The sequence below is a fragment of the Macaca thibetana genome, chromosome 19 (assembly GCF_024542745.1).
Source record: "Macaca thibetana thibetana isolate TM-01 chromosome 19, ASM2454274v1, whole genome shotgun sequence".
Classification (NCBI taxonomy): Eukaryota; Metazoa; Chordata; class Mammalia; order Primates; family Cercopithecidae; genus Macaca; species Macaca thibetana.
In genome coordinates this window covers 40,412,809-40,439,317 of record NC_065596.1, presented here as the reverse complement: position 1 = coordinate 40,439,317, position 26,509 = coordinate 40,412,809, and the positions used below count along the sequence as shown (strand labels likewise).

Below are 26,509 nucleotides of genomic sequence, written 5' to 3'. Positions count from 1 at the left end.
GGGTTTATATAGGGCCTTGTGGGCTGTGGCTGAGAGCCTTGGCTTCTACCTGGAGTGAGGTGCAGCAGGCAGATCCCTCTGAGGGAAGGAGGGCTCCAAAACGACAGGTCTTCATGGGTCACTGTGGCTGCATGTTGGAGGAGGACGGGGACAGCAGGTAAGAGATTGCTGCCATAGTGTCGGTGGCAGATGATGAAGGATGGACCAGGGTGAGGGCCCAAGGTAGTGGTGGGGAGAGTGAGATTCTGGAAATCTTTTGGAGATGGAGCTACTGGGCCTGTGCATTAGAAGGATGAGGTATTCCAGGCTGTCACCCAGCCCCATCCAGGCTGGGATGATTTGAGGCAGAGCAGGCTACAGCTCCAGGTGGGAAACCAAGCCTTGACAATGGAGCCAGGACCCTGGGCTGGCTTCAGGAGGCCTCCGTAGGGTAGATACAGGTTCCGAGAGAGTTGGAGGGGTTGATCGGCATGTAGCATGGTGATTAAGAAAGCTGGGCACGGTGACTCATGCCTGTAATCGCAGCACTTTGGGTGGTTGGGGCAGGAGGATCCCTTGAGGTCAGGAGTTCAAGACCAGCCTGGGCAACATGGCAAGGCCCTGTCTCTCTCTTTTTTTTTTTTTTTTTTTTTTTTTTTTTGAGACGGCGTCTGGCTCTGTCGCCCAGGCTGGAGTGCAGTGGCCGGATCTCAGCTCACTGCAAGCTCCGCCTCCCGGGTTTACGCCATTCTCCTGCCTCAGCCTCCCGAGTAGCTGGGACTACAGGCGCCCGCCGCCTCGCCCGGCTATTTTTTTGTATTTTTTAGTAGAGACGGGGTTTCACCGTGTTCGCCAGGATGGTCTCGATCTCCTGACCTCGTGATCCGCCCGTCTCGGCCTCCCAAAGTGCTGGGATTACAGGCTTGAGCCACCGCGCCCGGCCTAAGGCCCTGTCTCTTTAAAAAATTATCCAGAAGTGGTGGCATGCACCTGTGGTCTCAGCTACTCAGGAGGTTGAGGTGGGAGAATGGCTTGAGCCCAGGAGTTTGACGCTGCAGTGAGCCAAAATTGCAACACTGCACTGTAGCCTGGGTGACAGAGTGAGACCCTCTCTAGGAAAAAATAAAAATAAAAAACAGACTTTACAGACTGTCTGGTTTCAAATGTTCGCTCCATCACCTACTCATGTACTTTTGGGCAAGCGGCTTAACCTCTGTGGGCCCCAGTGTGTGAGCCTTGCATTAAAATGGTAAGGATGAGATGATCATGATAGGAGTCTCTAGAAAATCACTTCTCTGAGGCACCCATTATGAATGGTGAGCTTGGAGAAGGGGTCCGGTCTAGGGTCCTAGAGAGAGAGAACATCCGTTGTCACCACGCCGGGAGACCACTGCCCTCACCGGCCTGGTTTGCAGGCGTGGCGGAAGGGGATGGGTAAGATCTGTACCCGCTCTCTCAGCCCTCTCTTTCGCCCTTGTATCTGCTTATCTCGCTCCTTTCCGTAGCCATCTCTTCCTCTCCCTGTACTCAGAGGCTCTCCCCTTTGCGTCGCCGCCTCTGGCCCCTCCATCAATGCGAGCGCCTCCCGATCCCTCCTCCTGGTCCCTCCTCCCCTCGCCGGTAAGGGGGCAGCAAGCGCATGCGCAGTCGTGCCCCTCCCTCTCCGCCCCCACCCCCCGTCGGCGCCTGGGCCTCGTCCCCTTCTCTCTGTCTCCCTCGCCTGCCCCATCACGTCCCCTGACACCGACACCCCATTGCTCCCACAGTCTCCCCAGTCTCCACTTTGGTCCCCAGCGCTGTCCGCCCGAGGTAAGATGGGGAGGGGGCGGCCCGCGGAGAAGGGGAGGGGCGAAGCATCCTGCATCCCGAGATAAACAAACCGGGGAGGGGGCGGCTGAGACTGAGGGGCCTGACGCGGGAGGAGAAGAATGGGGGGCTGGGCCTGGGGGAGGTGGCAGGCGCTGGGCGCACACACCGGGGCCCTCTGTGGGTAACGGGGGTCCCTATGGTTGCCCAAGATCCAGTTGCACGGAGGCCACTCGGGGCCCTGGAAGCTCCTAGGGGCTTGGACCCTGGAGCCTGCGGGGCACCCTCTCCAGCTGACCTCTGCCTCCAGGATTTGCCTGAAAGCTGCCCCCAACTCTGCACCTGCCCCCCGAGGGCCACCAAGGACCATGACTAAGACAGATCCTGCCCCGATGGCCCCGCCGCCCCGAGGAGAGGAGGAAGAAGAGGAGGAGGAGGATGAGCCCGTCCCCGAGGCCCCCAGCCCCACCCAGGAGCGCCGACAGAAGCCTGTTGTGCACCCCTCGGCACCTGCCCCCCTCCCTAAGGACTACGGTAACACTGTCCCCACCCTGGAATCTAGCCTGGAGCGTTGGGTGGCTGGGAAGGGTGGGCTGTGCTCTGCTGGTGGTGATGGTGGGAGAATTTCTGGGGAATTTGAAGGTGGTCCAGAGGAATCTTGGCTGCAGAGCACCCCTCGTTCATTCACTCATTCACCCATTGAAGAATGGAATTGTAATACTCCTAGTCGTTGATTCATGACACATCATTCCATCATTTAGTCTTTCAACAATCATTTATTGAAAGCGTCTGTGGACCTGGCTCTATGCTAGGGGCTGGGGCCACAGCAGGGGGCAAGAGAGAACCAGTCTTTACCCTGAGACAACTCACAGGCCTCAGTAACAGCCACACAAATAGGTATTAAACCATAATGTAATTTAGTTCACATTTAGGTTTATATGCAAGAAAGAAAAATATAATGTAATATAAATATGTAATTACAAGACATTATGAAAATTGTATTTACCAAAAACAAGCTGCTGCAAGAGTTTTTTAAGACATGGTTTCCCTGAGGAGGTTATATTTGAGAAGACTGGAGGGTGAGTTGGGGTTAACTAAGAGAGGGGTCAGGGGAAAGGGGTCCCAGGAGAGGTAACTGCTGGGTAAAGGATCTGAGGTAGGAGGGTATGGAGCTGAGAGGAGGGCCTCTTGGAGAAACTGAAAGTGTCTAATCATTGACCAAGCGATATTTATCGAGTGCTGCTACTCTGTGACAAGCCTTATGCTGGGTGCTGGAGATTTAATCCCAAGTGATCCAGGAATGATCCTCCCTTGCAGGAGAGAAGGAGAGACTAAATAAGTGAACAGATAAATAAATCAGAAATCAGATAAATTCAGATTGGAGTGAGTGCTATGAAAGAAAGAAAAGGTGGGCCAGGTGTGGTGGTTCACGCCTGTAATCTCAGTATTTTGGGAGGCCGAGGGCAGTGGATCACCTGAGGTCAGGAGTTTGAGACCAGCCTGGCCAACATAGTAAAACCCCATCTCTACTAAAAATACAAAAATTAGCTGGGCATAGTGGCGTACGTCTATAATCCCAGCCACTCGTGAGGCCGAGGCCATAGAATCACTTGAACCTGGGAGGCAGAGGTTGCAGTGAGCCAAGATCGAGCCACTACACTCCAGCCTGGGTGACAGAGTGAGACTATCAAAAAAAGAAAGAAAGGAAGGAAGGAAGGAAGGGAGGGAGGGAGAGAGGGAGGGAGGGAGGGAGGGAAGGAAAGGTGGGGATATGATCATGACTAGGGGGCAGCTACCTGCAGGGGTAGTCAGGGCTGGTCTTTCTGAGTAGGTGACATTTAGTTTGGGACCCGGAGCATGGGGAGGAATCAGCCAGAAGAGAGCTGGAAAAAGAGTGTTCCAGGCAGAGAGCAGCAAGTGCAAAGGCCCTGAGGCAGAATTGAACTTGGAACAGAAAGATCCTGGAGCTGCATTCAGGGAATGATCAAGGTTGAGGTGAGAGGTTGGCATAGGTCAGATCTGGAAAGGCTTTCAAGGCTACAGTGAGGACTTTGGTTATATTCTAAGTGGGATGGGGGAGAAGAGTAGCAAGGTGAGGGTGTTTAAAAGCAGAGGAGTGGCAGGTCTGATTTATAGTTTGAAAGCTCCCTCTGGGTACTGGGTAGAAGGGGATGGAGCGCAGCCAGAGTTGAATGTAGAAGGGGAATTTGGAAGATATGCAGGCTGGGAATCCCCAGCAGCTGTGAGGTTCAGAAACCAGGTTCAGAGAGTTAGCGTTGCCAGGATAGAGCAGGAGAGATGGCATCCATGGACATGTCACCCACTAGAGGTGGATCAGGGAGACTACAAGTTGACTTCAGTCTAAGAAAAATAAGAAAGTTGGTCAGGCACGGTGGTTCTGGCTTATAATCCTAGCACTCTGGGAGGCCGAGGTGGGAGGATCGCTTGAGGCCAGGAGTTCAAGATCAGCCTGGGCAATGGAGCAAGACCCCATCTCTACAGAAAATTTAGAAATTAACCAGGCATGGTGAGTACCTGTAGTCCCAGCTACTCCAGAGGCTGAGGTGGGGGGATCACTTGAGCCTGAGAATTCGATGCTGCAGCAAGCTAGGATTGCACCACAGCACTCTAGCTTGGGTGACACAGTGAGACCCTGTCTCAAAAAAAAGAAAAAAGAAAAAGAAAGTTATCTGGGGCCTGAGGTGTTGCCGGGGGCGGGCTGTACTTCAGAAAACTGGAAAATCTCCTTTGGAAATGCGGCTGGAGGTGGCTGGGGTCTGTGACTCAGTGGGAGGTCGGAGGGTATAGGCTGAGCCCTCCAAGCAGTCTCGCTTGCAGAGCGGGAGAGGGTTTTGTCCCAGAATGTGAAGGAATCTGGAAATGTGGTCAAGGACAGGGAAAAGGCTAAGGTGGACTCCAAGAGGAAATCCAAGTATATCTGTTAAATCTGTACATTAATTCAACAGAGATTGACTGAGCACTTACTGTGTGCCATGTGCTGTGCCTGGCCTTAGGGATAAAGGAGTGAATGGGGCAGAATGGAATCGTAGCATTTAGATCCTAGTGAGGGAAGAAGAAAGGAAATGGAGGAGGGAGAAAGAGAAGGAGTAAACATGTTAAGTAGTGATATGAGCTATGATATAAATACATAAATAAATAAATAAATAAATAAATAAATAAATAAAGGGCTGGGCATGGTGGCTCACACCAGTAATTTCAGTGCTTTGGGAAGCCAAGGTGGGAGGATCGCTTGAGCCCAGGAGTTTGAGACCAGCCTAGGCAACATAGCAAGACCCTGTTACTACAAAAAAAAAAAAAAAATAGCGGGCATGGTCGTATGTACTGTAGTCCCAGCTACCAGGGAGGCTGAGGCAGGAGGATCACTTGAACCCAGGAGTTCAAGGCTGTAGCAAGCTATGATCACACCATTGCATTCCAACAAGAACCTATCTTTTTTTTTTTTTTTTTTTTTTTTTTGAGACGGACTCCAGGCTGGAGTGCAATGGCACAATCTTGGCTCACTGCAACCTCTGCCTTCCTGGTTCAAGTGATTCTGCTGCCTCAGCCTCCTGAGTAGCTGGGATTATCAGTGCCCACCACCACGCCCAGCTAATTTTTATATTTTTAGTAGAGATGGAGTTTCACCATGTTGGTCTGGCTGGTCTCAAACTGCTGACCTCGTGATCTGCCCGCCTTGGCCTTCCAAAGTGCTGGGATTACAGGCATGAGCCACCATGCCCAGCTAAGACCCTATCTCTTAAAAAAAAAAAGAAAAGAAAGAGTAGGAGATGGAGAAGGGCGGGTGCCGATTTAGACAGTGTGGTTTGGGGAGGCCTCTCTGAGGAGATGACATTTGAGCAAAGATCTATAAAGCTTTGAGAAGATGTGTGGGAAGTCTATTCCGAGTGAGAAAAACAGCAAGTGCCAAGACCCTGAGACAGGAATTTGCTTGGCACGTGGGAGGGACAGAGGGAGCCCAGTGTGGGAAATGAGGGAAGGGGAATAAGTGAGGGGAGAGGGCTGAGAACTGAGGGGCTGGATGTGCAGAGCCCTGAGGGCCATGGGGAAGACTTTGGTCTGTTCTCTGGATGGGATGGGAGCTGGAGGAGGGTTCTAAGCCAAGCAGGGCTATGATGTGACTGCAGTTCTAAAAGAAGCATGCCAACTGATTCCTGGAGACACCTTCTATGTGGCGCTTCCCTGGGCTGTGTATAATCTGATCATTCATGTACTCGTTCATTCACCACGCACTGAGTTCCTGCCACGTGCCAGGGCCCTGTGCTGGATGCTGACGTCACAGAGAGCAGTACTCCTTAGAGTTGAGTGGGAGGAGACAGAAGTGCCTCTGGGCACCACCCTTGCTGGCCACAGGTTGATTCCTGCTCATAGATACATTTTATTTTATTTTTATTTTATTTATTTATTTATTTATTTTTGAGAAGGAGTCTCGCTCTGTCGCCCAGGCTGGAGTGCAGTGGCCGGATCTCCTGCCTCAGCCTCCTGAGTAGCTGGGATTACAGGCGCCCACTACCATGCCTGGCTAATTTTTGTATTTTTGGTAGAGTCAGGGTTTCACCATGTTGGACCAGGCTGGTCCCGAACTCCTGACCTCAGGTGATCCGCCTGCCTTCGCCTCCCAAAGTGCTGGGATTACAGGCGTGAGCCACCGCGCCCAGCCTCTATTTTTATTTTTTATATTTCTAGAGACAGGGTCTTGCTCTGTTGCCTAGGCTGGCGTGCAGTGGCACGATCATGGCTCACTGCAGCCTTGAACTCCTGGACTCAAGCAATCCTCCTGTCTCAATCTCCTTGAGTAGCTCCAATGCACACCACCACACATGGCTAATTTTAAAACTTTTTATAAAGACAGAGGTCTTGCTATGTTGCCCAGGCTGGTCTCAAACTTATGGGCTCGAGCAATCCTCCTGCCTCGGCCTCCCAAAGCATTGGGATTACAGATGTGAGTCACTATGCCCAGTCATGGATACATTTTATGTGGGCTACATGGTATTTGAAACAATCGGGAGAGTTTTATTAAAAACCAGGACTTCTGGCTTTATTTATTTTTGCTCTGGGGATTCAGCCAAACTTCACTCATACTCTCACAGGGCAACAGTGGGTGAGGTCAGTAGCAGTCCCCCTGGACATGCAGACTCCAAGGTACTGCACTCTGTCCGGCTTTTGTTTCAGGGGGTGGAGTTTCTGCTATATGGGAATTGCCTGATCTTCCAATTTTTCAAGACACACTGGGCATCAAGATTTTTATGTGAACCCACCTGAGTTTGAAACCTCATGCTGGCCACACAGAAAATGCCTGTGGGTTGACTGTGGCCCATGTGCCACCAGCTTGAGATCCCGCATTAGAGGCTCTAAGAGGCAAAGCTCCCCTACTGAGGCTGGAAGGAGGGGGTCAGTTGCGTGGGGTGACCTTGGACCTCTTGCCACCCCAGCTTTCACCTTCTTCGATCCCAATGACCCGGCGTGCCAGGAGATCCTGTTTGACCCCCAGACCACCATCCCCGAGCTGTTTGCCATTGTGCGCCAGTGGGTGCCCCAAGTCCAGCACAAGATAGATGTCATCGGCAATGAGGTAAGAACACTGGGGAAACCAGGGAGAGAGGGGATGCGGTTCCCCACATGTGTGGGTGACCCTCCCTGCTCCCCTGGTACTCACAGATTCTGCGCCGAGGCTGCCATGTGAACGATCGTGACGGGCTGACCGACATGACACTGCTCCACTATGCGTGCAAGGCTGGGGCCCACGGAGTCGGTGAGGGCCCCCACCCCCAAGTCATGAGCCCCAAAGCCTAGGCCCCCAGACCCAACACGCTCAAAACCACCCAGAACTCAGGCCCCATCTGGAACCCGAAGCCTCAGATCCCAAAGTATAGTCCCTGAGGCGCAGGGCCCTCCCCGTACACTGGGCCCATGCTCTGGAATGGGGGTTCCAAGCTGATCCCGCCTATCGCGCAGGGGACCCCGCGGCAGCCGTGCGCCTCTCGCAGCAGCTGCTGGCGCTGGGCGCAGATGTGACCCTGCGCAGCCGCTGGACCAACATGAACGCGCTTCACTACGCGGCCTATTTTGATGTGCCGGACCTCGTGCGTGTGCTGCTGAAGGGCGCGCGGCCACGAGGTGAGGAGGAGAGCCCTGGCTGGGAGGGGCAAGGACCTGGGTGAGGGATGCAGAGACCCAGGTGAGGGCCAGGCTGCGAGGGAAAGGAGGATGGCGATCTGAGGAGACAGCGGGAGGCTGGAGGCGTGGGAGAGGGGGCTCAGTGGACTACCACTCTAGGGAGGGGCGGGGCCGCGAAGGGAGAGTGGGGCTCCGAGGTGGGGGCGGGGCTCTGCGTCGGAGGCTCTGGGACCTGCAAATCAAGAAATGAGCCCCGAGGTAGGAGGAGGGCTGGGGTCCCACAGGTGCTCACCCGGAACCCCTCCTCTTGCCCACTTCCAGTGGTGAACTCCACGTGCAGTGACTTCAACCACGGCTCAGCCCTGCACATCGCTGCTTCCAGCCTGTGCCTGGGCGCCGCCAAATGTTTGCTGGAGCACGGCGCCAACCCTGCACTGAGGGTACTGCCACCCTTGCCCAGAACCCGTTACCCTCCTGCTCCCGTCCTCCCCCACTTCCCTCCAGCAGGTCTCTGCGTTTCCCGTGACTTCCCAGATACTACAAATGTCTGTACATTCAGCAAATGCAGTAACAGCTGAAATTTGCCTAGTGTTCATTACATGTCAGGTGAAGTCTATTATAAGCCTTGTTTTACAATGGGGAAACTGAGGCAGAGATTAAGGGATCTGCCCAGGGTCATCCAGCCTACCCCGTGGCAGTGCATAACAGCATTTCAAGGACATGAGGAAAGTAAGGCTAGGCCCTCTGTGAATGAGAGGGTTGGTCCCCTCCTAAGCCCTCAATATGATCTTTGATTTCCAACCCATGCATTACCAGGCTCCATCCACAATGCTAATTACTCTGCAGCTGTCCAGGCACTAGTATCTTGGGGGAACATGGCCTGTGCCCCTGAGACCCTGCCTCTCCCCATTCCCCACTGGCCCAGAGTTCGACTCCTGACTATATACCACAGGAGCCCACTCTCACTCTCTCTCTCTCTTTTTTTTTTTTTTTTTTTTTTTTTTTGAGATGGAGCCCGGCTCTGTCATCCAGGTGGGAGTGCAGTGGTGCAATCTCAGCTCACTGCAACCTCTGCCTACCAGGTTCAAACGATTCTCCTGCCTCAGCCTCCTGAGTAGGTGGAATTATAGGCACGCGCCACCACACCTGGCTAATTTTTGTATTTTTGGTAGAGATGGAATTTCACCATGTTGGTCAGGCTGGTTTCGAACTCCTGACCTCAGGTGATCTGCCTACCTCGGCCTCACAGAGTGCTAGGATTACAGGCATGAGCCACTGCACCCGGCCTACAGGAACCCATTCTTAATGTTCATCTCCCACATGTCCTCATTACAGGCTTGGGGTCTCCAGAGATTGCTTCCCTGGGGGCGTAACCTGCAGCACTGAAGTGTGGCCCTCATCCCTACTGCCTACACCCCCAGGCCCACCCTCAATTACTTGACACACCCCCAGCCCTGGGTCTCAGGGGTGGGTTTCCCTGGGGATGTGGTCTGCACCTTTCTGCCCTGCCCCTTCTTTTTTTTTTTTTTTTTTTTTGAGATGGAGTCTCGCTCTATCACCCAGGCTGGAGTGCAGTAGCATGATCTCAGCTCACTGCAACCTCTGCTTCCCAGGTTCAAGGGATTCTCCTGCCTCAGCCTCCTGAGTAGCTGGGATTACAGGCACACGCCACCACACCCGGCTAATTTTTGTATTTTTGGTAGAGACAAGGTTTCACCATGTTGACCAGGCTGGTCTTGAACTCCTGACCTCAAGCGATCTGCCTGCCTCGGACTCACAATGTACTGGGATTATGGGCGTGAGCCATGTTACCCGGCTTGCCCTGCCCCTTCTTATTCCCAGGTTGGCCCAGGGTATGACCTAGTCCTAACCCTGCATCACCCAGACTGGTGGTCTCTAGGGTCAGGGCCTCCATGGGGGTGTGGCCTCTGCCACTGAGTCCCCGCCCCCTCTTCCCATTGGCCCCCAGAATCGAAAAGGACAGGTGCCGGCGGAGGTGGTCCCAGATCCTATGGACATGTCCCTGGACAAGGCAGAGGCGGCGCTGGTGGCCAAGGAGCTGCGGACGCTTCTGGAAGAGGCGGTGCCACTATCTTGCGCCCTCCCCAAGGTCACGCTACCCAACTATGACAACGTCCCAGGCAATCTCATGCTTAGCGCACTGGGCTTGCGCCTGGGAGACCGCGTGCTGCTGGATGGCCAGAAGGTCAGGGGCTGGGGTGTGTGTTGGCGTGGTGGGTGGGGTGGGACTTAGCCCCTTAATCCCTTGGAACTGTATCCTTGGGCAGAGTGCAGTCCGTCCCCTTTGTCTGCTTGCTGTCCTAACTATCCACCCAGTATTTGATTTCGTCTCAGTTGTTCCGTGGTGTCTCCTTTGAGCCTCACCTTGTGCTGAGCTCTCCATCCTGGGGGGGAAACAACTCATCATCTGACAGTGACGGCCGAGAGCGGTCATGGCTGCCATGGGGAGGGGTGAGCAGAGTGATCTGCGCAGCTCTGTGCACCTGTGGCTCCCCCTGGGTCTTGTGGTCCTCGATCAGGCCCCTTCGCTCTCAGAGGCAAGTCTGGCTAGGAAAGTCCAGGCCAGAGTGATTGGAGTGTGATGGGGAATGCACCCAAATTGCAGATGTGGAGGAGCAAGCCAGGGAAAAAAAGGGAGAAAGGAGTCTCAGCTAGGGGGAGCGGGTATCACAGCCCAGAGGGCAGAGAGAATCTTCATTTATCCAGGGACTCCAACTTCATTTCCTGGTGTCCCTCAGGCTCCATACGGGACCCCAGTCTGTCCTTAGGGAGGGAGGGCTGTGTCTGCCCCTGCCCTGCTCTCATGGAGCTCCACTTGTAATGAAGCGGAGACAGTCAAGAAAGTAAACCTATGGTTGAGATAATTTCTGGGTTGGGCATGGTGGTTCACACCTGTAACCCCGGCATTTTGGGAGGCTGAGGTGGGAGGATCACTTGAGGCCAGGAGTTGTTAGAGACCAGCCTGGGCAACATAGCGAGATCCCGCCTCTACTGAAAATAAATAAATAAATAAAGTTCTGGTAGCAACAAGGGCTGTGAACACCATTACATGTTTGGATTTAGTAAATTGTCCCTGGCTGAATGCTGGGGTGGTTTTAGCTGGGGTGTTCTGAGAAGGCTTCTCTAAGGAGGTAATGTCCAAACTAAGACAGGAAAGAGCTTCCTCTGCAAAGGTAAGGAAGCAGAGGATACAGTAGGTATGGAGACACAGAGGCAGGAAGGGGCAGTGTGATGAGGGAGTTATGGGAAGCGGGGGGAGGTGGAGAGGTCAGCAAGGCTGGGTCACAGCAGACCTGTAGGCTACCGGAAGGAGTTTGATTTTTGCTTTTGTTTTTTTGAGACGGGTCTCGCTCTGTCACCCAGGCTGGAGTGCAGTGGCGCGATCTTGGCTCACAGCAACCTCTGCCTCCCAGATTCAAGCCGTTCTCATGTCTTAGCCTCCCGAGTAGCTGGGATTGCAAGTGTGTGCCAACAAGCCTGGCTAATTTTTTATTTTTATTTTTAGTAGCAGTGGGTTTCGCCATGTTGGCCAGGCTGGTCTCAAACTCCTGCCCTCAAGCGATCCACCCACCTTGGCTCCCAAAGTACTGGGATTACAGGCATAAGCCACTGCGCCCGGCCCCATCCAGAAAGCATTCTGATGTACACGATCTAATTGTATCCATTGCACAATTCTGAAAGTTTGGGTTGACTCTTCCCATTTTGTAAGCCAGACTATAAAAGCCTCCAACAGGTGAAAATCTTTATCTGGAGACATGCAATACCAATCACTGCCCCTTAGAGAAGCAGCATAGCACAGCGTCATGGGCTCAGGCTCAGGGACTTGCCCAGGTAAATCTCAGCTTTGCAACTTCCCAGCTGTGGGACCTGGAGCCAGTGATTCTGCCTCTCTGGGCCTCAATGTCTTCATCTGTAAATGGAGATAATAATAGTACCCACGTTGGGGGGCTGGTTGAGGTTTAAATTAATTAAAATGCGTAAGGCCATTAGAACAGAGTCCAGTGCATACTAAATGCTCTTTGTGTGTGCCAGGCACTGTTCTAGTCCCTCCACCAACCCTCTAAGATCAGCACTAATTAATTAGCCCATGATATGGACAAGGAACTGAGACATGGAGAGATGAATGAGCCTCCCATAATGATGATAACCACACTCACTAAAGGCTCACTGCAGTTAAGCAACTTTACATGTATTAAAAATGTTTCCGCCGAATGCAGTGGCTCATGCCCATAGTCCCAGCACTTTGGGAGGCAGAGGCAGAAGGATCGCTTGAGCTCAGGAGTTCAAGACCAGCCTGGGCAACATAGTGAGACCTCATCTCTACTAAAAATGAAAAAATTAACCAGGCATGGTGGCGCACACCTGTAGTCCTAGCTACTCAGGAGGCTGAAGTGAGAGGATCGCTTGTGCCCAGGAGTTTGAGGCTGCACTGTGCTGAGATCATGCCACTGCACCCCCAGCCTGGGTGACAAAGCGAGACCCTGTCTCAAAAAAAAAAAAGTTTCCATCAGACAATCACACCATGAGGTATCTTACTATCTCTATTTTACAGATGAAACTGAGGTTCAAGAAGTCCCCTGACCAAAGTTACAGCATGATAATAGCTAACAGACTGGGCAGAGTGGCTTCACACCTGTAATCCCAGCACTTTGGGAGGCCAAGATGGGGAGGATTGCTTGAGGCCAGGAGTTTAATACCAACCTGGGGGGCAACATGGGGATACTCCATTTCTTTTTTTTTTTTTTTGAGACGGAGTCTCGCTCTGTCGCCCGGGCTGGAGTGCAGTGGCACGATCTCAGCTCACTGCAAGCTCCGCCTCCCGGGTTCACGCCATTCTCCTGCCTCAGCCTCCCGAGTAGCTGGGACTACAGGCGCCCGCCACCTCGTCCGGCTAATTTTTTGTATATTTAATAGAGACAGGGTTTCACCGTGTTGGCCAGGATGGTCTCGATCTCCTGACCTCGTGATCTGCCCACCTCGGTCTCCCAAAGTGCTGGGATTACAGGCGTGAGCCACCGCGCCCGGTGGGATACTCCATTTCTATTTTTTAGAAAAGTTTTGTTGTTGTTGTTGTTTTAATTAGCCAGGCTTTGGTGGTGTGCACCTGTAGTCCCAGCTACTTGGGAGACTGAGGAGGGAAGATTGCTTGAACCCAGGAGTTCGAGGTTACACTGAGCTATAATCGCACCACTGCACTCCAGCCTGGGCCACAGGGTGAGACCCTGTCTCTAAAATAGAAAAAAACCATTTTTCTTTTTTTTTTTTGAGACAGAGTCTCGCTCTGTCGCCCAGGCTGGAATGCAGTGGCGCAATCTCGGCTCACGGCAAGCTCCGCCTCCCGGGTTCACGCCATTCTCCTGCCTCAGCCTCCCTTGTAGCTGGGACTACAGGTGCCCACCACCGCACCCGGCTAGTTTTTTGTATTTTTAGTAGAGACGGGGTTTCACCATGTTAGCCAGGATGGTCTCGATCTCCTGACCTCGTGATCCGCCCGTCTCGGCCTCCCAAAGTGCTGGGATTACAGGCGTGAGCCACTGCGCCCAGCAAAAACCCATTTTTCAATAACGAATACTTGCTGATCTTTTACTTAATGCCAAGCCTGTTCTGAGGGTTTTAATTTCTCTATAACAGCCCTGTCCAACAGAGCTTTCTGTAATGGTAGAAATATTCTGTGTCTGTGCTGTTCAGTAAAGTAAGCTACAAGCCACATGTGACAATTGAGCACTTGAAATATGACTAGTGTGACTGGGGAAATGCACTTTTAGTTTAAATTTATTGATTTTTATTTTTATTTATGTTTTTTCTTGAGACAGAGTCTTGCTCTGTTGCCCAGGCCGGAGTGCAATGGCGCTATCTGGTCTCACTGCAACACTCCGGGGTTCAAGCAATTCTCCTGCCTCAGCCTCCCGAGTAGCTGGGATTACAGGCGTGCGCCATCATGCCCAGCTAATTTTTGTGTTTTTAGTAGAGATGGGGTTTCACCATGTTGGCCAGGCTGGTCTTGAAGTCCTGACCTCAGGTGATCCTCGCACATCGGCCTCCCAAAGTGCTGAGATTACAGGTGTGAGCCATTGCGCCCAGACTAAATTTATTTTTAAATTAAAAAATTATCTGAGTCTTGTTCCTAAGGTATGCATTTATTTATTTTTGAGACAGGGTCTTGCTCTGTTGCCCAAGCTGAAGTGCAGTGGCACAATCATAGCTCACTGCACCCTTGAACTCCTGGGCTCAAGTGATCCTCCCACGTCAGCCTCCCAAGTAACTGGGACTACAGGCTTGAACTACTGCACCTGGCTACCTTTTTTCTCTCTTTTATAGAGAATAGGGTCTTGCTGCCTTTGTATTTTGGAACAGATTAAGATGAGAGGGTCCCGCCATTTTCACCCAGGCTGGTCTGAAACTCCTGGCCTCAAGTAATCCTCCAGCCTTGGCCTCCCAGTGTTGGGATTACAGGCATGAGCCACCGCAGCCTGTTTAAGTTTAAATTGTTGGCCAGGCACAGTGGCTCATGCCTGTAATCCCAGCACTTTGGGAGACTGAGGCAGGTGGATCACCTGAGGTCAGGAGTTCCAGACCAGCCTGACCAATATGGTGAAACCCCGTCTCTACTAAAAATACAAAAATTAGCCAGGCATGGTGGCGTGCACCTGTAGTCCCAGCTACTTGGGAGGCTGAGATGGGAGAATTGCTTGAACCCAGGAAGTGGAGTTTGCAGTGAGCCAAGGTCTTGCCACTGCACTCCAGCCTGGCAACAGAGCGAGACTCCGTCTGAAATAATAATAATAATAATAATAATAATAAATAAATTTAAATTGTCCTATGTGGCTAGTCACTATTCACTATATGAGACAGGGCAACTCTTTAACAATCCTATAAGGTGAGTATATTTGTTCCCATTTCACAGCAAAGGAAGTTGAGGCACAGAGAGGTTAACTCATGTAGCCAGCAAATGGTGATGTGTGACCTGGGGTTTGGGCCCAGGGTGGCCTTATGCACCCTACCTTGCTGCCTGTGTGCGAGCACTCCACGTTGGCCTCCCAGCATTCCTTCCTCAGCCATCGCCTCCCTTCTCTCCCCAGACGGGCACACTGCGGTTCTGTGGGACCACGGAGTTTGCCAGCGGCCAGTGGGTGGGCGTGGAGCTGGACGAGCCTGAGGGCAAGAATGATGGCAGCGTTGGGGGCGTTCGGTACTTCATCTGCCCCCCCAAGCAGGGTTAGTCTCACCTGGGGCCCAAGAGGGGTGCGGCCGGGGGTCCACTCAGCAGTTCTGATGCTGCTGACTGGGAAACAGGGGATGGGGGATGGGGGCTGAGGGCAGAGGCTTGGACAACACCAGGCTCGAACTCTGTACTCGTAGGTCTCTTTGCCTCCGTGTCCAAGATCTCCAAGGCAGTGGACGCACCCCCCTCCTCTGTCACCTCTACGCCCCGGACCCCCCGGATGGACTTCTCCCGTGTCACCGGCAAAGGCCGCAGGGAACACAAAGGTCAGAGAGGGGATCCCTGCGGTGGGAAGAGCCAGTTTGGGGATGTTGTGGGAGTAGCTCAGCTTCTGTGACTCAGTTTCTCCTCAGGCCCAAACTCCAGTTTTGGAAGACAAGCTCTGAGTTCCTGACTTCTGTGACTCAGTTTCCCCTTTGGCTCAGTACTGGTCCCCCCTAGTTCTTTTTTTTTTTTTTTTTTTTTTTTTGAGACGGAGTCTCGCTGTGTCTCCCAGGCTGGAGTGCAGTGGCGTGATCTCGGCTCACTGCAAGCTCCGCCTCCCGGGTTCACGCCATTCTCCCGCCTCAGCCTCCCAAGTAGCTGAGACTACAGGCGCCCGCCACCACGCCCGGCTAGTTTTTTGTATTTTTAGTAGAGACGGGGTTTCACCATGTTAGCCAGGATAGTCTTGATCTCCTGACCTCGTGATCCACCCGCCTCGGCCTCCCAAAGTGCTGGGATTACAGGCTTGAGCCACCGCGCCCGGCCCCCCCTAGTTCTTAGAAGGACCTGTGGGTTCCCTGCCCTCTGTGACTTAGTTTCCTCTCAGGCCCAAAGGTCTCCCCGAGTTTTAGGGAAGAATCTGTGGAGATACTGGCTTTGGTCATTTGATTTACTTTTTTTTTTTTTTTTTTTTGAGACGGAGTCTTGCTCTGTCGCCGGGCTGGAGTGCAGTGGCCGGATCTCAGCTCACTGCAAGCTCCGCCTCCCGGGTTCCCGCCATTCTCCTGCCTCAGCCTCCCGAGTAGCTGGGACCACAGGCGCCCGCCACCTCGCCCGGCTAGTTTTTTTTTTGTATTTTTAGTAGAGACGGGGTTTCACCGTATTAGCCAGGATGGTCTCGATCTCCTGACCTCGTGATCCGCCTGTCTCGGCCTCCCAAAGTGCTGGGATTACAGGCTTGAGCCACCGCGCCCGGCCTACTTTTTTTTTTTTTGAGACAAGAGTCTTGCCCTGTTGCCCAGGCTGGAGTGTGGTGGCGCGATCTTGGCTCACTGCAACCTCTGCCTCCCGGGTTTAAGCGATTCTCGTGCCTCAGCCTCCCAAGTAGCTGGGATTACAGGTGCCCACCACCACATCCGGCTAATGTTTGTATTTTTTTTGTAGAGACAGGGTTTTGCCATGTTGGCCAGGCTGGTCTCAAACTCCTGACCTTAAGTGATCCGCCTGCCTCAGCCTCTCAAAGTGCTAGGATTACACGCCTGCGCCACTGCACCCAGCCTGATTTACTCTCAGACCCAAATTCTCCCTTCTTTTTCTTTTTTTTTTTTGAGATGGGGTCTCGCTCCGTCGCCCAGGCTGGAATGTGGTGGCGCAATCTCGGCTCACTGCAAGCTCCGCCTCCCAGGTTCATGCCATTCTGCCTCAGCCTCCCAAGTAGCTGGGACTTCAGGCGCCTGCCACCGTGCCCGGCTAATTTTTTGTATTTTTAGTAGAGATGGGGTTTCACTGTGGTCTCGATCTCCTGACCTCATGATCCGCCTGCCTCGGCCTCCCAAAGTGCTGGGATTACAGGCATGAGTCACTGCGCCCGGCCTCTCCCTTCATTTTAAAAGGACAGTTTCTGGGTTCCTGACTTCTGACTCAGCTTTTCCTAATCCAACATATCCTCAGCTTTGAGAAAGGATTTTGGGGTTCTTCAGGTTCTCTGACTTGGTTTCCTTTCAGGCCTAAAGCCCCTTCCTAATTCTCTGGCATCTGGCATTCAGTTTCACTTCAAACCAAGAACAGGGTTTCTACCTTGGGGTTTTCCAGGTGGCATGGGGTTCCCAAAGCTGGCATCACCCCCCTACGCACCTCCTGCACCTTCTTCCCTTAGGCAAGAAGAAGACCCCATCATCCCCATCCCTGGGCAGCTTGCAGCAGCGGGATGGGGCCAAGGCTGAGGTTGGAGACCAGGTCCTCGTCGCGGGCCAGAAGCAGGGAATTGTGCGCTTCTATGGGAAGACAGACTTTGCCCCAGGTGAGGATGGGGACTCTGGGCCAGGGGCCAGGCAGGGCCTTGAGAAATCCTGACACCCTCGTGCTGCAGGTTACTGGTATGGCATTGAGCTGGACCAGCCCACAGGCAAGCATGATGGCTCTGTCTTCGGCGTCCGGTACTTCACTTGCCCCCCGAGGCATGGGGTCTTCGCACCAGCATCCCGTATTCAGAGGTGAGCCTAAACTTCTAGCCCCAACCCAGGGTACCACCTGGAGCCCTGATCCCCCGTCAGATGGCCTCCTCCTCCCAGACCAGCAGGACAGTGTGGACACCCCCCAGCCCCCAGTCAGACTCTGGCCTCTTGTGGCTCTGACCTCTCCCCCATCCCTGTGTCTCCTCAGGATTGGCGGATCCACTGATCCCCCTGGGGACAGTGTTGGAGCCAAAAAAGTGCATCAAGTGACAAGTGAGTTGGGAGATGATATGTGGGGAGTGTAAGTTTGGGGATGGGAGGAAGGGTCCTGGGTTCTCAGGTATATACTGGTGACAGTCTCTGGTATTTAATGGGGGATACAGGGTCCAGCAAAATGATGAGACAAGGTCCCCAAAAAGATAGGTGCTGAAGGGTATGAGGAAGTTAGCAACAAGGCTCTTTGGGGACATGAGGTTGAGCAGATACTGGGGAAAGGGATAGTCACTGGGGGACATGGTGGGAATTATGGACAAGGGGCCCAGATGGGTATTGGGAATGTGAGATCCAGGTAGGGGCTGGAGACATGGGGAGGTATTAATGAGAAGGAGTATGAATGAGTATTGAGGACACAGGTGGTCTGTCATCCCCTCACTTGACATCCTGACCTCCTCTTCAGTGACGCAGCCCAAACGCACCTTCACCACAGTCCGGACCCCAAAGGACATTGCATCAGAGAACTCCATTTCCAGGTGTGTGGCCAACCCCTATCCCCTCTCCTATGCGACATTCAGGGAGAGGGATCCACAAGGCAGTTGGACCCAGAGATCTGGAGCTCTGGTCAGGGCTGGAAAGAGAGGTTAGGAAAACTTGTAACTTGTTAGCATACCCAGAAACAGTCTTTAGGGTGTAGGGCCCCGCACTGAATTCTAGTGACTTCCACTTTCGGGGGGGGCAGTAAAGGAAGCAGAACACCCTTCCCTCCACACGAGCCTCAGAATAACAGCTACAGACCAGGCGGGGTGGCTCACGCCTGTAATCCCAGCACTTTGGGAGGCTGAGGCAGCTGGATCACCTGAGGTCAGGAGTTCAAGACCAGCCTGGTCAACATGGTAAAACCCCGTCTCTACCAAAAACACAAAAATTAGCCGGACACGATGGTGCACACCTGTACTCCCAGCTACTCGGGAGGCTGAGGCAGGAGAATTGCCTGAACCTGGGAGGCAGAGGTTGCAGTGAGCCGAGATCATGCCACAGCACTCCAGCCTGGGTGACAGGGAGACTCTGTCTCAGAAAACAAACAAACAAACAAACAAACAAACAAACAAACCATAGCCAGAGAGGTACAGGCAAAATCCAGAAAGTCCTGATAGCAAACACTGGGGGAAAGGCTGGGGGTGATGGGTGCAGATGTCCCCGCTGCCTGCCTAAGGGTGTGACCCTGTGATTCTCCTTTCCAGGTTGCTGTTCTGCTGCTGGTTCCCCTGGATGCTGAGGGCAGAGATGCAGTCTTAGAGGCCCTGGACACCTGACAAAGAGACAGAGTCCCCACTAGCATCTCCTGACACCCGAAGAGCCCTGAGTCACCCTGAGATAGAGATTCCCAGTAACACATCCAGAGTAGAGACCCCTGTTAGCCAGCCCTCGATCATTGAGGCCCCATTATTAACAGATAGCCCCATAATAACCCCCAAATACAGACCCCATTTCACCCAGAAAGAGATTCCCTGAGTAGCACCTTCAGGCTAGTCCCTATCCCCAACCCCGCAGAGCAGATTCCCAGATTAACAGATTTCCACATCACCCCTAATGATGGTGACCCTCTCCACATAACGCATTACAACAGAACATTCTTGAATCACCCAACCCTGGATCAGAAACTTCCCCATTAACAAACACTCCCCACTAAGTCCTCTTGAAATAAACATAGGTCACACCCCCAAAGCAAAAGAGTAACAGACGTTCATGTCATTGTTCCCCATTTAACATCAGTCCCCTCAAGATGTCGTGACCCCATGGTCACCCTGAAGCCCTTACACTCCAACCCCTCAATCAGAGACTGCCTTCATTAACAAAGACCCTTGTTCTTACCCCTCAAGAGAAACCCACCATAACCAGCCCACTGTCACCCCTAATTTACAGACACCAAAACAGTCCTGGAAGTGCTAATTACAGGACCCCCAAGTCTTCCTACCCTCTGCACCCTCAAGAAACCCCCAGTGCCTTGTACGAAGCCCACCCCACATGGCCCACAGCTCCTGTGCTGGCCAGGCTCCCAGAAAATTATCTATTTTTTAACTAACGACTTCCCCCTTTGGGGAACCCCAAAATTTGGAGGCCCCATTCTAGGACTCTGGGGATCCCAAACCCTAGAGTACACACATCCCAAACTCCCCTGTGCCCTCAAGTCCTACAGCCCCTAGAAGACCCCAATGCCCTAACTCCTAGGACCACCGAATCATGGAATCCCCAAATCCCCAGGGAATCCCAAATTTGAAAATCCAATCCCAAGCCACCAGGAAACCCAATCATGAGGTCGCTGTGCCTGGTATGGAGGAGACTGCAGTCAGGATATGCATTCCAGGCTCCCAGGCACCTCAAGCCCTATTGACAGGCACCAGGAAACCCCACACAGGAATTCCCATCCCTGGAAACTGGAGAATTTCAATGCCCTGAGTCCACGGATTTCAAGACACCAAATTCCAAGATCCCCAGCCCTAAGGGGACCCCAAATCCTAAAGCCTCCATCTCTAGTAAATGGAAGGCCCCAAGGCCCTGAGGGGATCCCAAATCCTGGAACCCCGATTTCAACCTACGTTCTAGTCACTGGCCTCAAAGGACCCCACAGCACCTGGGCCCGACCAACAGCCCGAGGGAGAACCTGAAGGCCCAGGGAGTCCAGGGCAGACCTGGGGCCCCAACCACCAAGGACAGCTCACGACTGCCCCTTCACTGCATGTCCCCAAACTCAGCATGACTCCTGTCCTCTTCAATAAAGACGTTTCTATGGCCTCTCTGTGTCAGTCATTGGGGGTTTCCCTTGTTGGGAGAAGACGGGAAAGGAAGTGCTTCCTTCAGTCTCGCCTCCCTGCGGTGTGGGCACCGGCTGGCGCTGGCCGCGGGAAGTCCTTCTAGCAGCCTCTCGTATCTTCCCGCGGCTGTCACGGCTGCAGCCCCCGTCCCGCCCATCCGGGTCCACTCGGCCGATGGCCCGGTTCGGTTCTTAAGTTCTGATTGGCCAGTGCCAGACGACGATGCCCCGCCCACGCCCTCCTGCCAATGGCTCAGAGACAAGGAGGCGCGGCCTATCCCTGGGAGAGGATGAAGTGGGAGGGCGAATACTGAGTAAGAGCGCCGATTGGGTGGAAGGCGGGCCCTTGAGGCCTCTGGGAGCTCCCATTGGCCTGCGAGCTCAGCGTCTGTAATGTGGGGCGGAAATGGCTGGGAGGGGGATGGGGATGTTGAATTTGGAAATTGGAGGGGACGCTGGTGGACGGTCAGTTTTGGGGAGTGCTGAGGGTGGAGATGGGTGTCAAGAGGGCTGAAAGTGGGGATCCGGGGGAGCCCAGAGTAGGAGTCCGAGGAGGCTCAGAGCTTGGAGTCCTAAAAGGCTCGGAGTCGGGGGTCTGAAGGATTCAGGGAGGGAAGAAGGTTTGGGAGTCAGCCTCAGAGCTAAAGATCCCAGGGTGCTGGAGTGAAGGGGCACTTAGGAAGGGAAATCCGAGGGGCGTCCAAATGGGAGGATCCGAGGAGGCTGAGGGTGGACATGTCTGAGGAGGCTCAGATTGGGGTTACAGGGGTGCACAGAATGGGATTCGGTGGGGGGCGGTGGTCGCTGAGTGTTGATAGCCGGGCTCACAGTTGCAGGTCTGAAGCGAGGTCTTAAGGTGTTTAAAGGGGTTCTGGGGTGCAACCCTGGGGGCTATATGTAGAGCTTTTGAGAAAGGCTCCCTGTGTGTGGGGCCAGACGATGTTCTCTGTGGGAGGATTGAGAGGGCATATGTGTAGTTTGATGGGCCCTTAGTAAACAGAGTAATGGGGGATTATTCTTGGGGTTCATTGTTTCCGGGCATGGAGCCTAGGGGCTCTCTGTGTGGCTTGTAAGATGCTGAAGACTCAGCTTTTAGAGACCAAGTGAGTTTCAGAAGAGGGCTGAGGTGAGGCCTGGCCTGTGATGGCATGGAAGGCTGCGTTGTGGTGTTAGGGTGGGAGGCCTAGTGACTTCAGCGTGTCCTCCCCTCCCTACAGGATTAGGTGCAAGGAGTTGGTGGTGATGGAGGAGCAGGACGCCAGAGTCCCGGCCCTGGAACCATTCAGAGTGCAGCAGGTTGTCAGAACTCGGGGTGCAGAGGGTGAAGGAGGCAGGCTGACTCCTGAGTTCTTGGGTTGGGACTGCCCCCTTCCTCCAAATTCATTCTTACTGTCAGAGTCCATTCTGGAATGGCACTGGTCCCTTGACTTCAGACCCTGACCTGTCTGAGGACATCCTGAGCCTGTCTCCAGGCATAGGGGTTGCTCTGTGATGATATGTCCTCTGTGTGGGTTGAAGGGCCACATCTTCAAGGAGGTCTGTCTATCCTAGGCACCACCTGTAATCTACTATGTCCCAGACTTCATCTCCAAAGAAGAGGAGGAGTATTTGCTTCGACAGGTGACCTCAGTGCCCTTCTGGTCTGTTTCCCCACTCTTCCCATATTCCTCCCCAATGCCCATCCTCTGTATGAAAGCCCACAAGGCTGCAGTGAAGACCCTGACAAAAGGAACAAGGAAGTTACAGAGCTCATACTGCCTCTACTGAGATAGCCCAATCCTGCTAGCTTAGAGAATAGGGGGTTATAAACATAGGCTGAGATAGGCCAGTTCAGATCATTGAGATTGGGGAGTAAATAATTTAGTGTTCAGATTTCTGTGCGGAGATAGCCCAGTAAACTCTTTCCTGTGCTAAAATAGCTCAGCATAGACCCAGAGCCTTAGGAATAAGGTTACCAAACACAGACCATCTATGCTGAGATGGCCCAGTCTGCATTCCGTTCTTAAGGTTTGGGGAAAGAAGAATTTACAAAGCTCAGAGTCCCTGCCCTTTGCAGCCCCAGAGCCTAAGTTACAAAGCACAGATCTTCCCTGTGTTGGAGTAACCCACTGATCTTGAGTCCAGGAAAAAAATTAGCTACAGAACACAGACTTCTTTTGCTGAGATAGCCCATTCCAGACCTTTGCGTTCTTGGCATTGAAAAATCTACATATTATAGAATTCCTGGGCTGAAATAGCCCAGTACAGCTCCATAACCATGAAGGGAATGAATAGATTATCAACTAGAGCATAGACTTGTTGGACTGAGATAGCCCATTCTAGACCATTAGGATCTTGGCAGTGGAAGATTTTCAAAGTACTTTCTTTGCTGTGCTGAGATAGCCCAGCTTTGCATATTCCCTTCCCCAGGCAATAGGAACAAGGAGGCTGCAGAACTCAAACTGTCCTCAGAGAGCCCAGGAATCAGGAATTTTTGTTTGTTTGTTTTTTGAGACAATCTTGCTCTGTCGCCCAGGCTGGACTGCAGTGGTGTGATCTCAGTTCACTGTAGCCTCCACCTCCTGGGTTCAGCCAATTCTTGTGTCTCAGTCTCCTGAGTAGCTTGGATTGCAGACGTGTGTCACCATACTGCCTCCCAGGTTCAAGCAATTCTCCTGCCTCAGCCTCCCAAGTAGCTGGGATTACAGGTGCGTGCCACCATGCCCAGCTAAATTTTGTATTTTTTTTTTTTTTTGAGACGGAATCTTGCTCCGTCGCCCAGGCTGGAGTGCAGTGGCGCGATCTGGGCTCACTGCAAGCTCTGCCTCCCGGGTTCACGCCATTCTCCTGCCTCAGCCTCCCGAGTAGCTGGGACTACAGGCGCCCGCCACCTCGCCCGGCTAGTTTTTTGTATTCTTTTTAGTAGAGACGGGGTTTCACTGTGTTAGCCAGGAAGGTCTCGATCTCCTGACCTCATGATCCGCCCATCTCGGCCTCCCAAAGTGCTGGGATTACAGGCTTGAGCCACCGCGCCCAGCCTAAATTTTGTATTTTTAGTAGAGACGGGGTTTCCCCATGTTGGCCAGGCTAGTCTCGAACTCCTGACCTCAAGTGATCTGCCCGTCTCGGCCTCCCAAAGTGCTGGGATTACAGGCGTGAGCCACCGGGTTTGGCATGGAATCAGGAAATTAGAATGCAGACTATTGGCTGGGCTGAAAAAGCCCTGTCCAGCCCCAGCACTCTTGAGTAGATTGTGAGACCCACAACTCTCAGACCATGGTTGTGCAGCCCTGATTGCTACATCCTGGTAGACATGGATGGGCTTTGAGGCCAAAGGCATTCCCAGGAAAGAAGGCAAATCACAAAATCCTAGGAACCCACTGCCCCAGGAAATGGTCCCACAGACACTGAGATGACCCATTTCCACCCCAGAGGTAAAGGCCCTTATGTTGACTGACCTAGGTGGGAGAATCATAGAGGGGTGATCCTGAGAAAGGAGTGACCCCCTTCCCACCTCCTAGGTTTTTAATGCCCCAAAGCCAAAGTGGACCCAGCTCTCTGGGAGAAAGTTACAGAACTGGGGTAAGTATCCCTGGCTTGGGGCATGAGTGATTCTGGGATGTAGGCTGGGGCAGGGGACTCAGGTCCAATAGACTTAAGACATCAGAGGGTCCCTGACAGCTCAAGGAGCCCCAAGAGCCAGGAGGATTTTAAAGGGGTCAGTGGAGGTCCTGAGGGATTAGCGATTTCCTGATGAGTTGGGAGTACCTGAAAGGGGCCCGTGGTCTGGAGAAGTGAGTAAACCTCTGAAGGACCCAGTGGCTATCTCCAAAGGGTCAGGGGTCCCTGAGGGGATCAGGGTGCTTCCAGCCATTGTGGAATCCCTAATGGGGGATCTGTTGCTATGGGGGAGCCCTCAGGACCCCATTGCCTTCCCCAGGTGGGCTTCCCCATCCCCGGGGGATGGTTCCTGAGCGGCTGCCCCCATGGCTCCAGCGCTACGTGGACAAAGTGTCTGACCTCAGCCTCTTTGGAGGCCTCCCAGCTAACCATGTCCTTGTGAACCAGTATCTGCCTGGGGAGGGCATCATGGTAACCACACACCCTCAGCCCGTGTCCCCCCACTCAGACATCTGAGCCATGCTGGGGCAGAGGACCCTGTACCCACCCTCACTCATTAGGCAGCCACATCTCCCAAGCAGGCATTCACCTGCCTGTCCCTGGCTTGGGAGGGACAAGCCCTCGTGGGGCTTGGGAGCCCCGTGTTGACCCAGAGGGTGGGGGTTGTGGACTCCTGCCCTGCCAGCCCTGGTGCCCACTCCCCAGCCCCACGAGGACGGACCACTGTACTACCCGACTGTCAGCACCATCAGCCTGGGCTCCCACACTGTGCTGGACTTCTACGAGCCGCGGCGGCCGGAGGATGATGACCCTACAGAAGAGGTGGGCCCCCAGACACTGCCCCAACCGCTTGTAGGCACTTCAAGAACTAAATTCCAAGATGACCTGGTCCCACGTGCCTTTGGGGTACTCCTGGCACTCTCCCAGATACCTTCCCTTGTACCCTCATGGGGTGTACCCTCATGGGGTATACCCACTTCCTCCCAGACACCCAGCCCATCTGCTTACAGGGTGCCCTACGTGCCATGATTTCCACAGGCTCCCCGATGCCCCCACCTGCTGAGTGGATGCCCCTGACTCCCTAGCATACACTGATATCCTCAGATACCCCACCGCCATTAACTCAGGGGGGCCTCACCTCCTCCCAGATGCCCTATCTGCCCCTGCTTAGGGTGCCCCAGATGTCCTGCTACTCTAGGAATGTGATTTGGAGTGCAGGACACCCCCAGATTCTCCTTGGCCCCTGACACATGATTTCTCTGAGTGATGCATTTCTAGCACCCCAGTGTTCACAGAAACACCCCTGAACACCCTGACCCACTCCTTCTTGGGGCTTGCCCTCAAGCCCTGCATGCTCCTGGATGCTCTGATACTCCCTCAGCTGTGCAGTTGTCCTCTCATGTCCTGATATCCTTGGGGACCCCCACTGCCTCTAACCTCTGCCTCACTCTGCCTCACCTGGTTCTGGCTTCAGCCATGCTCTCTCAGCCCAGCTCTGCCTGCATTTCCTGGGGACTGCTGATTTCTGGGTCCCAGCCCCAGCCCCAGCCCCTTGGAGATCCCAGCTGCAGCTCCCACGGTCCGCTGACCCTTTGACGCCCCCATCTGCCGCCTAGATCCTGCCCCCTCCCGAGGGACTGCAGAGCCCTCGCCCTCCCTTCCTGGCAGCCCCAGCCCAGGCCCCAGCAATTTTCACTCCTGAACCACCAAAGCCTCCATCATTGTGAGCGCACTTGCTCTTCAGCCTTTGCTGGGGACTCGCTGACCCCCGGAGCCTGCCGACCTCTCGCCCACCCCCCGACTTCTTGAGCCCCGCTGACCCTCAACCCACCCTGCAGCCTCGGCCTCCGCCCCGGCCCACCACCTCGCTACTGCTGGAACCGCGCAGCCTGCTGGTGCTCCGCGGCCCCGCCTACACGCGCCTCCTCCACGGCATCGCCGCCGCCCGCGAAGACGCGCTGGACGCCGCCTCCCTGCCGCCCAACGCGGCCGCCTGCCCGTCGGCGCGTCCCGGAGCCTGCCTGGTGCGCGGCACCCGGGTCTCGCTGACCATCCGCCGCGTGCCCCGCGTGCTGCGCGCCGGCCTTCTGTTGGGCAAGTGACCGCCAGGGCCGGGACCCCTCGGATTCCCGGGTTCCTGCCCTCTTGGGGCTGCTGTGACTGCGACCTTGGAACCGTGGGCAGAGGGGGCTCCCCTGGTTTATTTATTTTCCCAGTAATTTTGTGTGAGCTACAGAAGACCCCATACCAAATAAACAAAAAATCTTTCCTTGGTCTTAGATTTTTATTTTTTAGGGAGCCAGATGCTTGGGTTCCTGAGGGGCGCGGCATCTAGGGTCT

General features: G+C 53.8%; 3 protein-coding genes across 14 annotated transcripts in view; 2 read left to right on the top strand and 1 right to left on the bottom strand.

Annotated features, from left to right (window-relative positions):
* The window catches only part of TBCB (tubulin folding cofactor B), a 188,056-nt gene that overhangs the window by 92,981 nt on the left and 68,566 nt on the right, over window positions 1-26,509 (bottom strand). For 2 of the 4 annotated variants that reach the window (XM_050769307.1, XM_050769306.1), the window contains exon 1: window positions 15,345-15,348. The exons of the other annotated variants lie outside the window; for them this stretch is intronic. The gene's annotated coding sequence lies outside the window, so the exon portion shown is untranslated. Of the gene's footprint in view, window positions 1-15,344; window positions 15,349-26,509 lie in introns of those variants that run through there. 4 annotated transcript variants of the gene reach the window in all.
* Window positions 1,622-20,550, top strand: CLIP3 (CAP-Gly domain containing linker protein 3). 2 transcript variants are annotated; one of them, XM_050769050.1, is made up of 14 exons: window positions 1,622-1,788; window positions 2,096-2,319; window positions 7,236-7,375; window positions 7,462-7,555; window positions 7,759-7,920; window positions 8,242-8,360; window positions 9,890-10,126; window positions 15,021-15,156; window positions 15,301-15,429; window positions 17,244-17,387; window positions 17,457-17,580; window positions 17,750-17,814; window positions 18,218-18,290; window positions 18,999-20,550. In XM_050769050.1, the coding sequence occupies exons 2-14, from the start codon at window positions 2,154-2,156 to the stop codon at window positions 19,051-19,053; spliced, it is 1,644 nt and encodes a 547-aa protein (XP_050625007.1). In that variant the 5' UTR covers window positions 1,622-1,788; window positions 2,096-2,153; the 3' UTR covers window positions 19,054-20,550. The 2 variants fall into 2 exon arrangements, with proteins under 2 accessions (XP_050625007.1, XP_050625008.1); XM_050769051.1 differs by having other exon boundaries at window positions 1,632-1,788; window positions 1,998-2,319.
* Window positions 20,943-26,437, top strand: ALKBH6 (alkB homolog 6). Of its 8 annotated transcripts, none has more exons than XM_050769287.1 (7): window positions 20,943-21,034; window positions 21,787-21,865; window positions 22,121-22,189; window positions 24,070-24,130; window positions 24,489-24,640; window positions 24,875-24,991; window positions 26,008-26,437. In XM_050769287.1, the coding sequence occupies exons 1-7, from the start codon at window positions 20,976-20,978 to the stop codon at window positions 26,269-26,271; spliced, it is 801 nt and encodes a 266-aa protein (XP_050625244.1). In that variant the 5' UTR covers window positions 20,943-20,975; the 3' UTR covers window positions 26,272-26,437. The 8 variants fall into 8 exon arrangements, with proteins under 8 accessions (XP_050625244.1, XP_050625251.1, XP_050625250.1 ...); XM_050769294.1 differs by having other exon boundaries at window positions 24,913-24,991; window positions 26,008-26,119; XM_050769293.1 differs by having other exon boundaries at window positions 24,913-24,991; window positions 25,914-26,033.